Source organism: Desmodus rotundus, chromosome 2, assembly GCF_022682495.2.
Source record: "Desmodus rotundus isolate HL8 chromosome 2, HLdesRot8A.1, whole genome shotgun sequence".
Classification (NCBI taxonomy): domain Eukaryota; kingdom Metazoa; phylum Chordata; class Mammalia; order Chiroptera; family Phyllostomidae; genus Desmodus; species Desmodus rotundus.
In genome coordinates, this window is record NC_071388.1 from 105,809,910 (window position 1) to 105,832,225 (window position 22,316).

At 38.7% G+C, this 22,316-nt stretch overlaps 2 protein-coding genes across 7 annotated transcripts in view; both read left to right on the forward strand.

Annotated features, from left to right (window-relative positions):
* The window catches only part of ATR (ATR serine/threonine kinase), a 134,575-nt gene extending 127,848 nt beyond the window's left edge, over positions 1 to 6,727 (forward strand). For all 3 annotated transcript variants that reach the window (XM_053918511.1, XM_053918510.2, XM_053918512.1), the window contains 2 exons: positions 5,287 to 5,392; positions 6,376 to 6,727. In XM_053918511.1, coding sequence (XP_053774486.1) covers positions 5,287 to 5,392; positions 6,376 to 6,549 — 280 coding nt within the window. In that variant the 3' untranslated portion in view covers positions 6,550 to 6,727. The remainder of the gene's footprint in view (positions 1 to 5,286; positions 5,393 to 6,375) is intronic.
* A 1,418-nt stretch (positions 6,728 to 8,145) lies between these two features.
* Positions 8,146 to 22,316, forward strand: part of XRN1 (5'-3' exoribonuclease 1) — a 168,167-nt gene continuing 153,996 nt past the window's right edge. For all 4 annotated transcript variants that reach the window (XR_008426157.2, XM_053918514.1, XM_053918515.2 and 1 more), the window contains exons 1-2: positions 8,146 to 8,339; positions 17,785 to 18,017. Coding sequence is in view for 3 of the 4 variants with exons in the window: in XM_053918514.1 (XP_053774489.1) it covers positions 8,265 to 8,339; positions 17,785 to 18,017 (308 nt within the window). In the remaining variant the exon portion in view is untranslated. The remainder of the gene's footprint in view (positions 8,340 to 17,784; positions 18,018 to 22,316) is intronic.

The following is a 22,316-nucleotide window of genomic DNA, read 5'->3' on the forward strand; positions in this document are numbered from 1 at the left end:
TTGTTTAAAATAATAGCTTTATATAAGTTACATAGCATAAAATTTAATTACTGTTTAATATGTGTTTTTTTAAAGAATTTATTTATTTTTAGACAAAGGGAAGGGAGGTAGAAAGAGAGGGAGAGAAACATCAATGTGTGGTTGCCTCTCACATGACCCCTACTGGGGACGTGGCCCACAACCCAGGCGTGAGTCCTGAGTGGGAATTGAACTGTGACCCTTTGATTCGTAGTCTGGCACTCAATCCACTGAGCCATACCAGCCAGGGCCCATAACATTTATATATCATAAAATTCACTCTTTTAAAGTGAAACTACTTTAGTTCATTCACAGGATTGTACAACCATCACTGCTATCTGATTATAAAACCACCATCACTGTTAACTATTTATAAAACATTTCGTTACCCCCAAAAGAAATTAGCAATCATTCCCCATCCTTACTCCCCCACCATCCCCTAGCAACCACTAATGTACTTTCTGTCTCCATGGATGCCTGTTCTGGACATTTCTTATATAAATGGGATCATACAACAATGGAGCCTTTTGCATCTGTTTTCTGTCAGCGTAATGTTTTTAAGGTTTGTCCGTGCTGTAGTATGTATCAATACTTCATTTTTTTATTGCCAAATAATATTCCATTGTATGGATACCACATTTTGTTTATCCATTCATTGGTTAATCAATATTTGGATTATTTCCACCTTTTGACTACTGTGAATAGTGTGGCTATGAACTTTTGCATATAAGTTTTATGTGGATGTATGTTTTTAGTTATTTTAGGTATACCCTGGAGTAGAATTACTGGGTCCTATGTAACCATTACTGGGTCCTTAAGTTTAACATTTTGAGGAACTTTCAAACTGTTTTCCAAAGCAGCTGTAATATTTTACAGTCCCACTAGCAATGTCTTAGAGCTCCAATATCTCCACATCCTTACCACCACTTGATTGTATATCTTTTTAATTTTATCTATCCTTGTTGGGATGAAGTGGTATCTCATTGTGGGTTTTTTTTTTAATATTCACCAGACATTTAATGATATTACAAAATTATTGACTTTTTCTCAGTTAAAAAGTTTTGTGATTGTGTTTTTAACGGCCCTTATCTTAGGTGGATGCATCCTCAAATATTTACAGAAGGAAAAACTGGATGCCTGAGATTTGCTTTAAAAAAAACACGGGAGGGGACAGGATGGGTTCTGGGTGGTGGTCACAAAATTATGGGTACATGGTCGGAGTGGGGGTTTCACTGTACTACTATTCTGTGGACTGTTACGATATGTTTGAAATTCTTCCCAATTTAAGAGTGTAAAAAGGGACCTGGCAGGGTCTAACTTCCCACACCCTCTTCCACTCCAACCCCAGACTTCTACCCAACCTCCCCACGATGACAGTGGCAGGAGAGGTCTGAGGCGAGGGGAATGCTTCAATAGGGGCGGGTAGGGGGGTTGGGCACAGGTCTGTGTGCTCAGTTGCTTGATTAAGCTGTGCTTGTGCTTGCATTTGATATTCCTTGACTGGTACTAACTTCTGTGTGCCTTGCCCGGGCATGTCCAGAGTCTTCAAGTGTCAGGGAGTCCCAACCAGGCTTGGGACTGGAACCATCTGACACCAAGTATTGCCACCTACTGACAGGACACAACAGACAAGTCAGGGATTTGCCCAAGAGAACCATGTGTAGCTTCCACCCACACATCATTGTGAGTTTAGTTTGCATTTCCCTAATGAGCAATGATGATGAACGTCTTTTCATGTGTCATGTTTGTCACTTGTGTATCTTCTTTGGACAAATGTCTATTCAAATCCCAATTTAAATTGGATTATTTATCTTTTTATTGTTAAGTTGTAAGAGTTCTTTACCTAGGTGGATACTAGACCTTATGAGATATGATTTTCAAATATTTTCTCATATGTGGGTTGTCTTTTCCCTTTTTCAATGATGTCCTTTGAAGCATAAAAGTTTTTATTTTTGATAAAATCTAGTTATTTATTTTTTAAAGTATATTTTATTGATTATGCTATTACAGTGTTACAAATTTTCCCCCCTTTAGCCCCCCTCCACCCTGCACCCCCCAACCCTCCAGCATTCCTCCACCTTAGTTCATGTCCATGAGTATACATGTAAGTTCTTTGAGTTCCTTGTTTCCTATACCACTTGGTGTGTTTTGACCTCTCCCCGTCTATTTAATGCCTACTGATTATGCTTCTTGTTCCCTGTACCGTTTCCCCCTTATTCCACCCTTCCCCCTCCCCACTGAAAACCCTCCATGTGATGTCCATTTCTCTGATTCTGTTCCTGTTCTAGTTGTTTGCTTAGTTTTTGTTTTCGTTGTGGATACAGTAATCTTGGATGTAGGTCCTTGCCTTTCATGACTTTGAATACTTCTTGCCAGCCCCTTCTTGCCTACAAGGTTTCTTTGGAGAAATCAGCTGACAGTCTTATGGGAACTCCTTTGTAGGTAACTCTCTCCTTTCCTCTTGCTGCTTTTAAGATTCTCTCTTTGTCTTTAATCTTGGGTAACTTAATGATGATGTGTCTTGGTGTGTTCCTCTTTGGGTCCAACTTCTTTGGGAGACTCTGTGCTTCCTGGACTTCCTGGAAGTCTATTTCCTTCACCAGATTGGGGATTTTTCCTTCATTGTTTGTTCAAATAAGTTTTCAATTTCTTGCTGTTCTTCTCCTTCTGGTACCCCTATAATTTGGATATTGGAACGTTTCAAGTTGTCCCAGAGGTTCCAAAGTCTCTCTTCATTTTTTTGAATTCTTCTTTCTTCATTCTGTTCCAGTTGGATATTTATTTCTTCCTTCTAATCCAAATCATTGATTTGAGTCCTGGTTTCCTTCCTGCCACTGTTGGTTCCCTGAATATTTTGCTTTATTTCATTTTGGGTATCTTTTATTTGTTCTTTCATTTTTCGACCAAGCTCAGTCAGTTCTGTGAGCATTTTGATTACCAGGGCTTTAAATTCTCCATCAGGTAGGTTGGCTATCTCCTCCTCACTTAGCTCTCTTCCTGAAGTTTTGCTGTTCTTTCATTTTGGCCCTATTTCTTTGTTCCGGGCACCTGTTAAATTATAAGGGGGGCGGGGCCTTAGGTTGTCACCAGGGCAGGGCAACCCTCCTTGCTGCGCTGTGGTGCTGCCTGTAGGGGAGGGGCCAGAGAGGGATCAGTGTGGCTCCCCTGCTGGTCTCTAGCCTACTTTCCACAGTCAATCTCCTGTGAGACTGGGAGTTTCTCCCACTGCGGCAACTGCCATAGTCCACAGCCGGCTCTGAGTTTCAGTTTCCCCTTAAGTCAGCCCCTCCCACGCAGCCTCGCCTCCCTGCTGCAGCTAGCCCCGTCCCCATGGTCTGCCACCTCGCTGTGGGTTCTCTCCATCTGCTGCCTTTTCAGTCTGGTTGTTTTGTTGGACTGTTTCTTTAATTCCGTGGTTGTCGGAGCTCCATGCAGTTTAATTTTCTGGCACTTCTGGTTTATTGATTTTAGGTTATCCTCCTTTTGGTTGTGTGAGGAAGCGAAGGGTTTCTACCTACACCTCCATCTTGGCCGGAACTCCCCAGTTAATTTTTTTGTTGTTATTATTTGTGCTTTTGCTGTCATATCTAATAAACTATTGTATAATCCAAAGTCATTAAGAGTTACACCTATGTTTTCTTCTGTTTTATAGTTTTAGCTCTCATATTTAAATCCTAGATCATTTTCAGTTATTTTTTCTATCTAGTGTGAGGTGTAGGGGTCCATATTTATTCTTTTGAATATGCACATCCAATTGTCCCAGCAGCATTTTTTAAAAGGATTATTTTTCTCCATCTCATGCTACTAGAGAACATAAATGGTCCATTAACCTATATTTTGTTTATGTATTATGTACTGTATTCTTACAATAATATAAAGCAGAGAGAAGAAAATGTTACTGAGAAAATAAGAGAAAATTTACAGTACTGTACATATTTATTTAAAAAATCCTTATATAAGTGAACCTGCACAGTTCAAACCCATATTGTTTCAAGGGTCAACTGCAGTTTTTAAAAAGGACTTAAAAAACTCCTTTATTCACCTTATTTAAAAGCTGTCTATCAAACATTATCATAGAATGCATTAGTTAGTTAGACATAAGCAAAAGCAAATTCTCTGAAAGAGGAAGCATAGCATCTTGTGAAACACTTAACTAGGAGCACCTATCCTAGTCCAGAAGAAGTCAGGAAATAATTTCTGGAACAAGTAGCTGAGACCTTCAAGATAAACAGAACTGGTCATGCAAAAGGGAAGAGTGTTCTGAGTGATAGAAATACCAGTGCTATTGAAGGCATGGCCTGCCTGAGAAATGCAATACTGTATCCTAGAGGGTAGACTTCATATACTTCATTCCTAGGAGGAGAGGCAGAGCTAGATTATGAAAGGTCCACCTGAGGCAAGTTTACACATTCACACTTTGCCCTGAGAATAACCAGAGGTCATTGGAGAGTTTTAAGAAGAAAATAAAGAAGAAGAAATGAGATCATCAGATTTGTACTGTAGAAAAATTAATTCCATTTTGGGCGAGAGGCCAGAAAACTAGTTAAGAGGACTGTTGCAGAAACACAGGCAAACAATGACGGCACACTCAGCGAGGTAGTGACAGGAATGGTGGGGATAAGTGGAGATGTTCTAAAGAGATTCAGGAAATAGAGTTAAGTGTTTAGAAGAAGAGGAGGCAAGGATGACTCCAGTTTTTTGTTCAGGGCCGGTGGATGGACGATGTTGTTCTTACTGATTTGAAGAATAAAGGAGAAATAGTTGGGGGAAAGTCATGAGTTTTGTTACGAAAATATTGAATTTAAGGTGTCCACAAGATATCTAAGTGGGTTTTTCCCATAGGTACATGGATCTGACATCTAGAGTACAGTAGAAAAATAATGTGCTGGGGTCTGTCTATATGGTAGCTATTATTCTATGGTCATTGTGGAGATGTGGCAGAGGATGAAATTTACTCATTCAATAAATAGTCATTAACTAGTTTACACTATGCATTCAGAGATGGCACACAGAACATCGTACTCTACTCCCCAGAACCTCTGACCTCCTCCATCTTGTCTCTTTCCTGCCACCTCTTTCCTTTCCCTCCTGTTATCCCCAAACAATAATTTCATGTATTTTACTGAAACAGTAATAATGTGTTGTTAAGAGTATTACCATTAGCTTCTCATCCTTCACTTAGTCTTTACCTAAGTGTCAACTTTACCAAGATTTCTTTTTACAAAGATAACATTGCATTATTACCATAATATTTTCTTTCCTTTTCAGTGTCTTAAAGACTTTTCTTCATGATCCTCTTGTGGAATGGAGTAAACCGGTAAAAGGGCATTCCAAAGTACTCCTGAATGAAACTGGGGAAGTTGTCAATGAAAAGGTTAGTAGAAGATGTAAGATGATGTGAGCTGATACTGTATATCTCTACAAACAAGAACTGATTCTAAATACTATCAGTGACTGACCATTGAATACTCTGAAATCTAGTTCTCTAGTACATCAATGCCTGACTTTTCTTTATTGTCATTACTAATGTTAACATTATTATCATTTACGTAATAAAAGCAGAGGTGAGGACACACTTGTTTAAACCATACACAATTACAATTATGAGTGGGAAAAACTTGAACACAAATTGCATAACTTACAGAGCAGCAGGTCTCAGCTTTAACATTTTAATTGCTCTGATTTTACATTAATGATAAGAAATATGTAAGTACCTAACATATGAACTCAGTTAACACTCTGTAGAAGTAAATTTTTAATGGCTGGTTAATTATATCACTATATTTTTATTTCAAAATATTACTTCTTTAAGCACTTAAAAATGAAAGGTTTACAAAGGTTAAATTAAGACATGGTAAATTGACTTACCACACCACTGACATGTAGTCTGTTACAATACAACAGTGAGTCTACAACAGATGTCACTGGTAGGTAAACAGGAGACAAAGTTGAAAAGACCACTTTAAAACAAAACTAAGGGACTAACAGCTGGGGATTGTTAGTAGTAACAAACGTATTCACTCAGCTCCTGAGTATGTCAGTACACATTAAAAATGATTTCTTCTATCAAAACTGTAAAAAAAAGAAAAAGAATTCACTCCCTACTAACATTCCCTGCTATTTCACATAGTCCAGAAAAATGCCTAAATAGTTGATGTTGGATCAACATTGCAGGCCTTCAAAGCAATCTCATTATTATACTTGTTTCATTTCTTCTTTTGAATTTGCTCTTACAAATGGGGTCAGTAAAATGGCATTAACATTTGTTAAATAACAGAAAGATAGTAATCCCAAATTATCAACATCCACATGCCATTAGGTCCTTATCTCTTATGATTTTCAATTTTTTTCTTTTAGGCCAAGACTCATGTTCTTGATATCGAGCAGCGATTGCAAGGTGTAATCAAGACCCGTAATAGAGTGACAGGGCTGCCTTTATCTATTGAAGGACATGTGCATTACCTTATACAAGAAGCTACTGATGAAAACTTACTATGCCAAATGTACCTTGGTTGGACCCCATATATGTGAAATTACTTCAAAGAATACGTTAATCTAAAATTAACATATTTCATATTAATTGGTGTTTTTATCTGTTCCATTCCAAAGTACAGTACAATATAAGTTGCTTTATGTCTTCAGAACAATGCATTAATTTTCCGATTGTTAATATTTAAAATTGTATGTTGTTAAGAAATAAAGTACTTTCCTCACTATCTACTGTGTATTATAACCACTAGAGAAATAGAACATGAAATGTTCTTATGCTCTAAAAATACGTATATCCCTGGCTGGTGTGGCTCAGTGGATTGAGCGCCAGCCTGCTAACCAAAGGGTTGCTCTTTCGATTCCCAGTCAGGGACCATGCCTGGGGTGTATGAGACGTTGATGTTTCTCTTCCTCTATTTCTCCCTCCCTTCCCCTCTATCTAAAAATAAATAAATAAAATCTTTAAGAAATAAAAATATGTATTTGCAGGCAGTAAGCCAGGCTTACTTCATTTCACAGTTTTTAGTTTTTAAGTACTCATTAGTATAAGGAGTCATTTGAACAACAAAAAATTACATTGAATAAATTCTGTGGACAAACCACTGTGCTATATTTGTGTACAGAGCTTATTTTCCCTGCCCTCTAAGAACTGACACTCAGAGATATAAACACAAATAGCATATCATTATGTTCACTTAATAAAACTTTTTACAGTTGCATTGTGTGATCAGGAAAAAACATAAGACAAGAAGCATGCATATGAAAACTATACAAACATTCCATAAGTTAAAAAATGCCGCCATACTGAAAGTGTACCAGAATGTTTAATCTTGGAAGACAGTAATACTTAAAATTTCATGAGATTTTAAAATCTAAAAAATGTTTCGTGTGGTTAAATTTTTTTTGTTTTTTTGCAGAGGATTTAAAATAGTTGACGATAATTACAAAGCAGTGAGGTTATTCAAATAAACGGAAAATTCTTAGTCATTACAGATGACTTCATTTAAGTTCACTTGAGAGAATTCTTTCTTGCACGGTTGAAAGTGTGTTGGGGAAAACAGGATAAGCCAAGAGGTATGAACGTGCAAACCAAACATATAATTTACAATTGAAGGCCTAATACTGTATTAAAGAGTTGAGGAGGAGGCTGGGTGGGGGTGTAGTTAGGAAATTTTTTTCAATAAATAACTTGTTAAAGAGTATTCTTTAAAAGAAACTTTGTTGTACGTATGTATCCCTCAAAGAGAAAAAAACTCACCCTCAACCAGAAAAAACTAAACCAAATAAATCCCCAGAGCTTTCTAAATCTGTTAAAAAAAAGAAAAAAAAAAAAACTTAGATGAGTACCCTGGGAGACTATAGCAAACAGGACAAAATTCAGCGTTAAGTGGTCTTTCAGAAGTCTGGTGGTTTTCAGAAGGAAGTGTCGGTGATTGCCGGGGGGAGGCGAGTATGGGGGTGGTGGTAAATGGTAATGAAAAATATACAAAAACATGCTTTAAAAAAAGAACTAAGCATCACTCACTTACGTCACAGCCACCTGAGCGCTCCCAACGCGGAGTGCGTTGGCTGGGGGGGTTGGAGCTCGGCCCCAGGCGCGGCCTGGACCAGCCGCTCTAGACTTGGCGGGCGCTCTCTATGGTCGGGCGGGCGGTGTGTTGTCATCAGCAGAGCGACGGCCGGCGGCGGCGTGGGCGGCGTAGGGCCCGGCGGGGCGTTTGGTTTCGTTTTGGTGGAGTTAAGTGTTGACAGTGGAGATGGGCGTCCCCAAGTTTTACCGATGGATTTCGGAGCGGTACCCTTGCCTCAGCGAAGTGGTGAAAGAGCATCAGGTGGGTGAGCGAGGGCCAGCGGTTAGAAGACAGAGGACCTGGGCTTCGTGGCCCTCTCCGCCTTGGGACGGGGTTTTCCGGTCTCCGCCTCCTGCTCGTCTTCCGAGGAGAGGCTAAGGACGGGACCGTAGGTTTGAGAACACCCAGCGATCTGGGTGGGGGCGAGGACAGGTAGCGTTTCTGTGACCGAGCTCCGTTGACCGCGGCGGCTGTGACAGCTCCCAGCTGGCAGAGCCTGCCCGGATCCCGAAATTCAGTCCCGGGGAGGCCAGCTTCAGTGAGCGCCCAGAACTCCTGGAGCTGCAGGGTGCGCTTTCCCCTGTAGAGGTCGCGAAGCCGGAGAGCAAGTCCTGCGCGACCTGCCAACCCCGCCCGCAGCGCAGATCGCAGACTAGCCGCCGGCACCGTCTGCGCAGTCGGAGCTGTTTACTTCCGGGGGCGGGGGACCGCTTCCCACCCGCCGGAACGCCTGCGCTTCGGGGTTCCTGTTTGTGATACCATTTGTTGCCCTTTTTGTGTTGCGACTACAGTACCACTCTCCCATTCCGAAAGAACAAGAATACACTTGGAGCAGGGCGCATTATTTTGATTTTTCATTGTGTGAGAGAGAGATTGGTTGAGATTGTTAGAGCACTAATAATATATTGGAACTGTGGAAAGATAATAGAAAGCAGTTATCTAACTGCTAGACTTTGGGTGATAGGTTAGTGTTTGTCACATTTAATGATTTTAGTAGATCTCTTGTCAATTTTGTATTTACAGAAAAAAATTAGTTTTGAAATGTGTATAACTAATTGAATTATTTGTGATGGATAGCATTGTATTTATAGTGGAGGGGTACCAGTATAGGGAACAACATCGTGCTCTCTACATATAGTTTGATCTTTTTAAAAAATACCGTAAGCATGAAGGTAGGGTTAAACTTCCTGAAACAATTTTTCGGTTGATGGATTACAATCAGATTTCATATATGAGGAAAAGCTTACAAAAATTCCAAAATGGTAGTTTATCTTTAATTTACTTGAAACATGGGTTGAGTTAGATTTACGAAGATATTTGTTTCCAGAGAAGAAGGTAAAAAAGTTACTAGTGCATTGCAAAAATGGAGACTACTAACTTTGGCTTTTCGTGGTCCTTCATTCAGAAAACTTTTTTGTACCTTCCCACACATCTTTCACTTTGTCAAGTGAAAAAAAAAGCGATTGTTATTCAGACTCACTTGATAATACATTAATTTGTTCAGTAATATTTTTTTCTTTGTAGTCTTTGGCGTAGAATTTGGTTTGGTGAATATATCTGATTGTCTTCATCTTAAGCATTTTGTTACTAAAGTACAAAAGTAATATTTTTAAGGTAGCTTATGCTATGAACACTAAGGATAGGTTTAAACTCGGTCTATCAAAGTGATGTCTTTCAAAACTGTTTGATACTGGTACTTAACACCAGCAAAAGCCGATGTTATGAAGGGGTTACTCAAGCAGTGCTTGAAAGATGGTAATGCTTAAGTGAGTCACAAAGGTCCAAAAGCTAGTCCTGTGGGGAAGGGGCTGGGAAGAAGTTTGGCGGAGGGGTGCATTCTGGAAATTTGGTGGTGGTTAACGGTAACATAGTTTTTGGTCTCTGAATCCTTACATAAAAGCAGAAAGAGTAATTAGCAACATTTAAAGTATATAGAACAATTACCACAAAACCACGTAGCAGCATCCCTACAAGCCCCAAAATACAAGGAGGTGGGGACAAACTACCAAGGGTCTAAATACCAATACTGGTTGGGTCTAAACCAGCCTTTAGACCCAACCAGTATTGGCATCTCTGCAAGAGAAAGGAAGAAGCAATGGGGCAACATCTGTTGGACCTGAGAACGGAACTCCAGAATATTCACTAAAAGTCTGTGAGGGCCGATTAGATAGCAGTAGCTGTAACTGAGGAGCTTAATGGTCAGGAGCAGTCTGCCTTCTATGAACTTTCAAAACTGACTTGCCAAGGCACCATTCTAAGGCAGAGCTCTGCTTAAGGAGAAACTGCTGGGAGTGAAATAAAATTTTATTAGAAAAGGGACAATAGAGATAAAAGAACAAGGTCCAAATAAAAGTGAGGTAGGGTTACAGAATCAAGAAATCTTAGGAAACAAACTAACAATCAACAACCCCGCCCCACCCCCACCCCCCATTTTTAACCTATCCCAAAACAGCAAAAGAGGGAACTTTGTGAAATTAAAGCTTTCCTGAACTCCTTCACTCTATAAAAGTTCAGGAAAATTAAATTTACATAAAAATGAGCAATAGAAAAGTATCAAGGTTAAATAGCATACAAAGTTATCATGGGGGAAAAAAGGAACTACATAACATTCCCTACAATTAAAGCTTGTAATAAAAACACATACACAAAACAGACCAAAATAATCACCTACTATTTCAAAATGAGCAAAAAGGCACTAAGAAAATGACATAAGACATGAAAGAACAATCAATTGTGAAAATTCACAATAAGATGACAGAACCTAGGGAAAATTAGACATAAACAGTTATTTCAGAAATGAAGTTTAAAATAGCAGCAAGGCAAGAGCAAATGCTGCCATGAGAAAACACAGAAGGTGTAAAGAAATTTTAAAAGATAAAGTTTCAAGAGACAGTCATAAGAAAGACAAATAATAGTGGTTTCTGAAGAAGGAAATCAAAGCAACATAACAATAAATACTGAAACTATAATTAAAACTTTCCTGAAATTAAAATTTTTTTCTTGAAGCTGCATGTTGAAAGAATATAACATGTGCCTAAGAAGTTTAATTAAGATGATCAATGCCAAGACATGATGAAGTTACTGGACTGTAAAGAAAAAGGAGAAAAAAACAAGAAAACTTCGGTTAGTTAGAAGAAAAGAACACATCACTTGTAAGGAAAAGAAAATTAGGTTTCCATTACAGTTATGTGCTAGAAGAAACTGGAGTAACATGAAACGGAACTGACTTGAGTATAATCTGTAAGCTGATAAACTGTTCTCAGTGTACAAGAATTCAGGGAATATTGTTTCTTTGAGTAGTTCCTCGAGGAGTCTACTAGAGAATGAGCTTCAGACAAAATGGCTAGGGAGACATCAACATAAGGACCAGTAGTGAACATTAAATATAAAAAAGCAACAAAAGTTGCTTTTGAATTTGAATTGAAAGCATCAGTATGAACTTATGACACACACATTGCTTGTGTGTAAATTTCCTGCCTCTGTCCCTCTGTCATCCCTCTGCCCATGGAACAGTCCTAGAAACAATGATTAAACCAGTAGCAATATATACCCTTAGTGCCCAGGTTATGGCCTTAAAATACCTTATTCATTAAAAGAAATTGGAATTTCTTGGAGAAATGACAGATTCTAGGCCAGATGGGAAGTTTTCTAGATGGTCCTGGAAACTTGTCATACCATATTGCAAAGAAGCTACCAAAAACTACTAGAGACATGCTGAAGGATTTGAAGAGACAACTGGAAGAGGCTTGCAGTGGACCCAAGAGGTATAGTTTGAGCCTCAATAATAATAATCCACTGTATTAAAACTCATCAAATACGCTTAAATCCTTGAGTTCAGGTACTTTAAGAAAAAGGGTCCCCTTCCAAAGGTGACAGGGACTATTCCTAATCTTGAAAACCGATTAAAGGGAAGAAAGCATTTTGTTCTATCTTTCCTGTACCACTGGGTAACCAATTAGTAAAATGGTCTCTTTATAAAAATACTCTAACTGATAAAAAGAAATGATAGAATATTACCATTTTGCAACCTCAAATGAATTAATAAAAATAGGCATTAAGTATCAATGGCTGCTAATATTAGGAAAAAGAATGTGCGGCAACCAAACTATAGAGCTTACCTCTATTTCTATTTGAGAGAATTCTTTACATTGGTAATGTATACACGACTTACATTGTTGTTTGGATGTGTAAACTACACACCTAGAACTATTTTCAGTAATTAAGTCAATTGAGTCTTCCAGTAGTTTGGTAGAAATATATTATGACAGTACAAAATTAGTTTTTTCACAAATCTGTGTTGAATGTAAAGTTTATATATCATAGACTTGAAGAATATGAAGAAATACAGTAATATTTTGTGCTAGTGTTATATTAGTGTAGCCATATGTCTTGTGTAGTGAAGGGCTAGGAGTAAGGAAGGAGTTAAATAGTAATAATAACAATAACTGCAACAACAAAGCAAAACAAACAAAACAGTGCCTCCTTTAAGAAAAAGACACTTTTCTTAGAGTTAAGGAAAGTAGCCTAGACCAGAATGTGGAGATTACAAAGTACAAAAGGAAAACAAAGTCCAAGAGGAAGTTGCACATGTTCTGCATGAGGTCTGTCTGGACAGAATCCAGCCATTGTTAATATAACAACAAAAGTTTGCGTATAAGTCATGCATATAAGTTCTTTGACTACTGCATTTTCTATACTATACTTTACATATCCAAGACTGTTCTATAACTACCTATTTGTACTTCTTAAACTCCTCACCTCTTCACCCATTCCCCTAAACCCTTTTCCCATCTGGCAACCATTGAAATGTTCTATGAATTCATGATTCTGTCTCTGTTCTTGTTTGCTTAGTTTGTTTTTTAGATTTTATTGTTGATAGATAGGTATTTATAGCCACTTTATTCAAAGTTGTGATCTTCTTTTACTTAAATAAGTCCATTTAACATTTTACATAATAATGGTTTGGTGATGATGAACTCCTTTAGCATTTTCTTGTCTGGGAAGCTCTTTATCTGCCCTTTGATTCTATATCATAGTAATCTTGACTGTAGGTCTCTGCTTTTCATGACATTTTTCATGAATATTTCTGGAGAAGTCAGCTGACAGTTTTGTGGTAACTCCTTGTAAGTAACTAACTGCTTATCTCTTGCTGCTTTTAAGATCCTCTCTTTATCTTTAACCTTTGGCATGTTAATTATGATGTGTCTTGGAGTGGGCCTCTCTGCATCCATCTTGTTTGGGACTCTCTGTGCTTCCTGGACTTGCATGTTTATTTCCTTCGCCAAATTAGAGAAGTTTTCTTTCATTATTTTTTCAAATAGATTTCCAATTTCTTGCTCTTTCTCTTCTTCTTCTGGCACCCCATGATGTGATTGTTGGACCTCTTGAAGTTGTCCCAGAGCCTGCTTCCACTACCCATGTTTTTTGGTTTCTTTTTTTCTCCTTGTTCTGTGTGGTGGTTTCTAGCTTCTTCATGTTCTAAATCATTGATTTGATTCTTGGCTTCTTCTCCTCTACTGTTGTTTCCCTGTACGTTATTGTTCTTTATTTCAATTAGTGTATGCTTTGTTTCTGATTGGATCTTTTTCTATGCAGCTGAGGTCCCTGTTAAGTTCCTTGAGCATTCCTATAAACCAGTGTTTTGAACTCTGCATCTGATAAGATTGCTTACTTCCATTTTGTTTAGCTCTTTTTCTGGAGTTTTGATCTGTTTTTTCAATTGGGCCATGTTTCTCTGTCTCCTCATTTTGGCAGCCTCCTTGTGTTTGTTTCTGTGTATTAGATGGAACTGCTTTGACTCCATGTCTTGGTAGTGTGGCCTAATGTAGTAGATGTCCTGTAAGGTCCAGTGGCACAGCCCCCCTACCCCCCCCTTCACCTAAGCTGGCGCCTTACTTGTGGGCTGAGTACACCCTCCTTTTGTAGTTGAGTCTTGTTGAGGTTAATGGGAGGGATTTACCCAGGCCAATGAACTTCAAAGACTGGCTGCGACTACTGACCACCAACCTCCACCCACTGTGGAAGCTCAGCTGTGCAGGTGGTAGTGTTCCAACATGGTCTGTAGCTGTCCACTGGGTGTGCAGGCCCTGTGGTTTCCCAGGTAATATAGGGCAAGGTTAGCCCCTATCTGTGTTTTGCCCCTGGCCACCCTGCCTGAGCTATAAAGCAATATGAGTTGGCTGCTACTTGTGCTGGGCTTAGATTCCCAAGCAAAGCTAAGCTGTGAATCTAGGCTGGTTGCTGCTAGTGCTGTGCCTGCAGCCACTTAGCAAGAGGTATGGGGGCTAGGGACCCACTTAGACTGGCTGTTGCTTGTTTGAGAGGTCTTAGGAAGTTGTGCAGCATGAGCCAAGACCAGCCATTCTTATGGAAAAAAAGCTTGGGTGGGCCCATAAGTTGGGTGGGACAGAATCTCTGTGGATCTGGTTGGGGCTAGCAGTTTCAGCCAGGTTGGTGGAGTCTCAGAGATGGCACCAGCCTGACAGCTCTGTGAGGGAGGGTTCATAAAATGAACAGTGGCCACTGCCCACCTTTGTTTCTGGGAGAAAGCTGTCTGTCCCCCAGCTCTTGCCTTGTTGCCAGATACTTCAACTCCTCCCTGCATGCCACTGGTGCCTTTCAAGCTGCTACTCTGGTGCTGGAGCTCAGAGGGAGGGAGTCTGAGTAAGTTTGTGTGGGGGTTCATTAAGAGGAACTGCTTGGGACTCCAGAAGTTTCTTCCACCGACTCAATCACTGCTGGTTTTGCAGCCAGGAGTTATGGGAACTTATCTTCCTGAAACTGGAACTCTGGGCTGGGAGCCCTGGTTTGGAGCTGGGACTCCTGGATCCTAAGATATCCCTCCCGAAGTTTTACCCACCACTCGTGGATGTGGGACTAGCCTGTTCCTCGTGTCCACCCTTCCTGTGAGCCTGGATGAATGTGGTTTCTTTTATTCCATAGTTGTGAGACTTCCATTCAACTTGATTTTTGGCATTTCAGAGTGATGGTGGTTCTATATTGTAGTTGTAATTTTGACGTGGTTGTGCGACGAGGTGAGCTGTGTTACCTGTGCCGCCGTCATGACTGGACTAGGATAAATTTTCAGTAGTAGAAATCCTGGGTCAAAGATGTACATACTTGAAATTTTGATAAATGCTTTTATATTAGTTATATCAATTTATTATTCCCATTCCAGACTACTGGGTATAGATGCCATCTCTTTTCTAGCTCTGTGATTTTCCTCTTCTCTTTAACGGGGAATATAAATATTTCTCTTTTAAGGTGGTTATAATTGAGAGAATGAATATATAAATGCTCTAATAAATTCTTGATAAATGGCAGCTGTTGCTTTTTTTAAAAGATTTTATTATTTTTTTAGAGTGGAAGGGAGGGAGAAAGATGAGGAGAGAAACACTGAAATGTGAGAAACATGTACCTGTGAGAGAAACATCAGCTGGTTGCCTCTTGCTTGCCCTGAACTGGGGACCTGGCCCTCAGCACGTGCCCTGACCAGAACCAAACTGGTGACCTTCAGTTTGTGGGACAGCCCTCAAGCAACTGAGCCAAACCAGTCAGGGCTAGCTATTGCTTTTAATAACATAGGAAGTATGTATTTTCCCCAAACTTTAGCAATAATGGGTAACAATCTATGATCTTTGCTAATAACATGAAGGGACAAATGATGTGTCATTTTATCTTGATATTTGGGGATGTTGAACATCGTTTCATATATTTATTAGACTTTTGTATTTGTATTTTCCATGCTTGCTTTCAAAATTTGCTCTTTTTCTCATATTTGAGAATTTTTGTGTATTAGGAATGTTGACTTTGTCCTAATTTGCAAGCTTTTCCCTGCATTTTGTCATATTCAGTTAAACTTGTTCATGGCTCTTTTTTTTAACCCTATAGATTTAAAAATGTAGTTTTAGATAGCCAACACCACCATCTGGTTTACGATTTCTGGCTTTCCCCACCCTGAGATTACCTAAATGTTTATATATAATTTTTTACTAACATTTCTCAAAATTTCTAATCCTTGTGGAATTATTTCGTTATAAAATGAGATAGCTTTGTTTCCAATAGTTAGCTAGGTGCCCTATTCCTGTCTTTCACTGATTTGAAATGTATCTTATATACTGTATTTCTGTATATACTTAGACTACTTCTAAACTATGTGGTTCAGTCCAAATGTATTTTATGTTTTTCAAGGATATTGTTTATTTATTTTTAGAGGGAGAGGAAGGGAGGGAGAAAGAGAGGGAGAAAAACATCAGTGTGTGCAAGAAACATAGGATCAGTTACCTCTCGCGTACCTCCAACTGGAGACCTGGCCCACAACCCAGGCATGTGCCCTGACTGGGAATCGAACCAGGGACCTTTCAGTTTTCAGGCCAGCACTCAATCCACTGAGCCACACCAGCCAGGGAGGGCTATTTTATAATATTTAATATATAGGACAGATTTTTCTCCATTATTCTTTTTAATATTCTTTGTTTATTCTCCTAGGGAAACTTTGTAATCATAAGTATCCCCACACCCTCAAAAAAAAGATCCCATTCATATTCTGATTGAGGGTTTTCAGATTTCTTGAAATAAACAGTAAATCTGAATTTATTTTTAAAATCTCATGATTACAGTTGTCATTTCAGTTGAGTCTGTTATTCAGTAAGGGCATTTAAAATTTTTTGTGGTACTTAGTACAAATGGGTGTTTTATTGAAATATTTTCATAGTGTTTATTGACTGAGAAGCCAAAAATTTTTACCCCCCCAAAACTCAAAGGCATGTCATTTTCTCAATAATAGGAAAATGTGTTGTTACCTGTACATATGGTAAAACTTGAATAATTGTTTCAAAGATGGTTCTCCTTAAGTTCATACAAGGACAGTTTATTATGTTTGAAAATTCAAAATACTTTTCTTTAATAAATATGTAAGGCAGTCTATAAAAATTCTTTAATTACTCTAGATAATGTACCTTTTAAGCTGTGTCCATTTAAGTTCCTGGTTAATGTACATTTGTTTCAGTAGTGTTTCCCTTACTTGCTCACATTTAAGCAGAGAAAAAATAAATGAGACCCAGAGCCTTGAAGGTCTTTTATTAAAAGTAGACACTTGTTGGCCAAAGTTTAGAAATTATAATTCACATATCAAAAATAAGATCAGTTTTCAGAATTTCCTAAATTACTTGGCATAATATAAGTTTTTAAAATTAATATAACCAAATTAGTGATTTGGTTATATTAGTGAAACCAAATATACATACAGTAAGGTTTTAAATCGTTAGTAAAACCTTTTAATGACCATGTACATGCAGCTTTTTGATATGTCGACATTATTTATCCATTTATAGAGAAAATTGAGGCTTTGAGAGTTAATGTCAAGTGGTAGGAAAAAAAAGAAACTAATATTCTGATACCAAATGAACCAAGCACTTTTTTTTGGTGTTTTCTTGGGGTATCTTATTTTAAATAAATAGATAATTTCCTACAGTAACTTTAATCAAGCAGTTGCTACAGTATGTATGTAATCATATAATATATCTCCATCTTATAAGTTCTTCCTGTTTTTTACTTTACTTACTTTATTCAGATATGGTTGTTCACTCAGTTTTTATATAATAAGAATGCCCCGACATTCTGCTCTTTATGAGCTGCTTTGTCCAGCTTCTTAGATATCCATGGTTGATTATAATAATGAGCTGAATCATCTCTTTTTGTTTTTTAGATTCCTGAATTTGACAACCTGTACCTGGATATGAACGGAATTATACATCAGTGTTCCCATCCTAATGATGATGATGTTCACTTCAGAATTTCCGATGATAAAATCTTTACTGATATTTTTCACTACTTAGAAGTGTTGTTTCGAATTATTAAACCTAGAAAAGTGTTTTTTATGGCTGTTGATGGTGTGGCTCCTCGAGCAAAAATGAACCAGCAGCGTGGAAGGCGATTTAGGTAAAACATTTATGGTTTCATTTCAGAATACTGTTAGATTAATGAAATATATTATTTTAATGATAACTGACCTAACACATTGCATCTTCTGTTAATGTTTCTTTTCTACTTAAATATCCCCAGAAACGGAAATATAATGTAACGTTTTATCAATCAAGTAAACAAATGAGTAATGCAAGTGAGGTATCATTTCTCAAAGCCTATGTTGGGTTATATAAAGTTACTCTGTTGTTGTCTGTCATGGCAGCATAAGAAACATTCAGACCTGTAGAGAATTTTTTGTAAGTTTATTTGAGCCAAACTGACAATAATTGCTGGGAATGAGTAGAGATAATGCTCCGAAAAATGGCAGTTTAACACCTTATTTTATACATTACAGTCAAAAGAGGAAGTGCATGTGGGTTCCATGAAATCCACTGGTGATAGATTAGGGAGGTGGGAGGAAGCAAAGTGAGGAAACCTGGGATTGGATTAAAAAGTGTAGACACCTTCTTTTACATAGGTGGGTACAGGATAGTTAACATGATACCAATAACAAAGAGAGGATTTGTGGTCTCCCCCTTGTGCAGTGCCTGTGCCTTGAGGGGTCCAGAAAAAGGAAATTTGACATTCCATAGGTATGTTATCCTAGATGCTAAAAGACAACAAGACGGTCTTGTTAAGGTGGTCAGTGATGTGGGCTGTGAAAGAATTCACAAAGAGAAGGTGCAGGGAGTAAAAGTTTTTATTTTTACTTTCTTATGAGAGGAAAAGGGCTAGGTACGGAAAAATGCACTAGCCCTGAGCAGTTGCAGGGGTGTCTAACCTTTTGGCGTCTGGGCCATGCTGGAAGAAGAGTTGTCCTAGACCACACATTAAATACACAAACACTAAGAAAAACTGATGAGCAGAAAAACTTTTAAGTAAACTTATGATTTTGTGTTGGGTTGCATTCAAAGCCATCTTGGGCAGCATGTGGCCCGTGGGCACCGGGTTGGACACCCCTAGTAGGGCTTTGGGCTTTTATCAAATAGTGGGGTAGTTGTAGAGCAGGATATTTCAGTTGGGCTGCAGCTTGTTTCGATGTTATCTTTGGGTGCAGGGTTTGGTCTGAGTTTTGTGGTCTGGTATGTCCTGTTTCACAAGTTCCCAGTTCCCCAAAGCCACTGTGCCTTCAGGGCACTTACAGTAGTTTTCTAGTCCTGAGGATAAAGGCTCATAAGACAGTTAGGGTCAGTCATGCTTTATGGTGTCCAGCTGGCACTGGGAAACAGGGCCTGAGAAAGTGGCTTTTGTCCTAGTAAGGCTCAGTTAAGGTAAAGATTGACCTTTGTTAGGGGAAAATTACCAGCCTGGGACATGACTATCTGCCGTGAACTGCTTTTAGTTAGACAGTTTTAATTTCAGACCATCAAATGCGGTTACTTTAGGTCTCTGAGTTTGTAAGGCTGCCATTCAGTCTTCCCCTGAGCTTATCGGGTTTTGCATGTGGCCCCTTTTCTTCCATGGTTGCGAATTTTTCAAACATCTCATTGATAATTTGCAGATGGTAGTATTAGAGAAAGCTTCTATAGTAGTATGCCTTGAGCTAGGAAATTGCAGAGTGAACTGATTGTTTTAATCAGAATATCATTGACATTTTACTTTAATTCAACATTTATTGAATGCCCAGATTCTGGGCTAGATGCTGACTCTGAGCATGAGTCCAGGGCAAGTGAGACTAGAAGGTGATTGATGGAGTATGAGAAGAGGTCTGAGTTAGGACACTCGATGTACAAAAGTAGGGTGAGGCAAAAGTAGGTTATAGTTGTGAGTACACAAAACAATTTATTCTTGTATTATTTTTTACTACTGTATTATCTTACATACAAACAACTGTAAACCTTCTTTTGTCCTACCCTGTATTATCAGCCCTGTGAGTTGGGCAATAGAAGTAAAAGGATGAGAAGAGGTTATACACACAGACAGGGTTTTAAAGTCAGAATCCTGGACATGTGAAATATTTCCGGATAACAGTGAGAGCATGTTGTGTAATTGTTTATGATAGCAGAAGTTAAGAGGGTTATTAGAATTGAAGGAAAGAAACCCTGAGTTCAGCATATTTGATGGGTTTTGCAAATAAATCCTCTCACCACAGTGGCATGTAAAGTAGTGGGAAGGGCACCTGTGAATCAAATGTGGAAGTCATCAAGGAACCTGAGAGTACCTTGGAGGCTAGCAGTGAGAACGGGAGGAGGATGGTCAAAAGTACTGATGTAAATATCAGAAGAACCCTGTCCAGGCAGAAGCTCAGTTGCAAAGTGATGCCAGGGTTGTGGGTTCAATCCCCAGTCAGGGTGCATGCATTAATAAGTGGAACAACAAATTGATCCCCCCCCACCTCTGTCTCCTGTCTCTCTCCCCCCTCCCCGCTCCTTCCTCTCTCAAATCAATAATTTTAAAAACTTAAAAATCAAATAAGTACCAAAAGAGAAAAGATAGTGAATATTGGAACCTCTGTAAAATCTTTGAAGAAAAGGACCATCTCTTATTAAAATTTAGATTCTCAAGTACTACCCAAGGCTTATTTAATCTGAATCTCTAAAAATTGGGTCCTGGAAACTATTTTTACCAGACTCCTCTGCTATTTGTTAAACTAGTTATCGGGAGCTACTGGGCTAGAAAATCTAGTATTGAGAAAAGATTGTATAAATAAGCCCACTGTCAGTCAGAATTCAGTTATAGGTGATAGAAACCTAGCTATTTTAAGCAGAAAAGTTTATAATCCTGAGAATTAGGTGCACATAAAAATTGTTTTAAGAGCCCTGCTGGTATGGCTCAGTTGGTTGGAGAGTTGTCCCACAGACCAAAGAGTCGTGGGTTCAATCCCTGGTCTGGGCATAGACCTAGGTTGTGGGCTTGATCACTGGTCAGGGTATGTATGAGAAGGCACCAGCTGATGTTTCTCTCCTTTTCTCCCTCTCTCTAAAATCAATAAATATATCCTCTGGTGAGGATTTAAAAAAGAAAAAAAAGAATGACTTCTAGAACACACCATACAGTTGACTAACCAGTAGGTGGCACTGCTACCACCATTTTCAAGAAGGTGGAGTTCAGAGATCCCCACCAGAACAGGTGGTTCCTGGAACCTAATCCTTTAGCTGTGATTCAGAGATTAGCAAACTGACACCTGAGCTCGTGACTCCAGGAATACATCACTTTAGTTAAAATCAGCAATCAAGAGGCTAACACTGCATCCGTATATGTCAGCTCCACCTGTAACAGAATAACAGGTGCCCTGTGTGGTGTTCTCAGCACCTACAAAGCTGCTGAATTTTGAGATCTCTTTTTCTGTTGATGAAACACACACACCCCACAACTTCAGTGCCTCGACTGTCATGCAGACTCTACCACACTTCTGCCTTCCACACCTTTTTGGAGGCATCTGACTTACAAAATCTAAGTCATATCCAGAAACTTAGTTGTGGGAAAGTCCTAGAGTTTAATTTTTTTTTTTTTTTTTAAGCTTTCCAACCTCTCCAGTACATGAAGACAAACTGGAAATGGAATGGATGCTGGGGGCCAATTCACTGTTACCACTGCAAGCATTTACGAAGTGCTGTGATGGCGTTGAGTGCTCCCAGTGCTCCAGTCCTCCAGTCAGCTTTTTCTCGTTCTCCACAGTGACTGTTCCTCCATTCATAATCTTTCCACATCTCTTAACTCATTTTAAAATTTGCTGTCATCTGGCTTTCATCCCTACCATTCCACTGAAACTTAACAAGATTACAAATAAACTAAATCTAAAGATTAATTCTGAATCATATTACTTAATCTGTGGTATTTTAACAAAGTTAACTTTTATTTCTTGAACTTCCTTTCCTTGAACTTCATGTAACCACACACTCTCTGAATGCACCTTCTTAGTGTCCTTGTTATCTACTGTCCCTCTGCATTTTCTTAAATATTGATGTATTTTAAGGTTCTTTTCTGGATCCTAAGTGATCTTATCCAATGACTTCAATTACTGTGTCAATTCTAATGACTCCCAAATTTATCTTTCTGGTAGGTAAGTCTCTCCAGAGCTCCCTGTATATCCAAATGCCTGCTAAATGTCTATTTCTGGATACCACAGATATATTTCAGGCTTAACGTGTTCAGAACTGATCTCATCTTTGCCTCAAAACTGTCTTCTATTTTGTCAGTTTCAGTGAGTGACAACACCATGCATATAGTTGCTCAACTTAAAAGTCCAGGAGTAATTTGGCTTCTGCCTCTTCCTCATTTCTCTCTATCTAGTCTCTTAAAAACTTGTCATATCTAGGCCCTGGCCAGGTAACT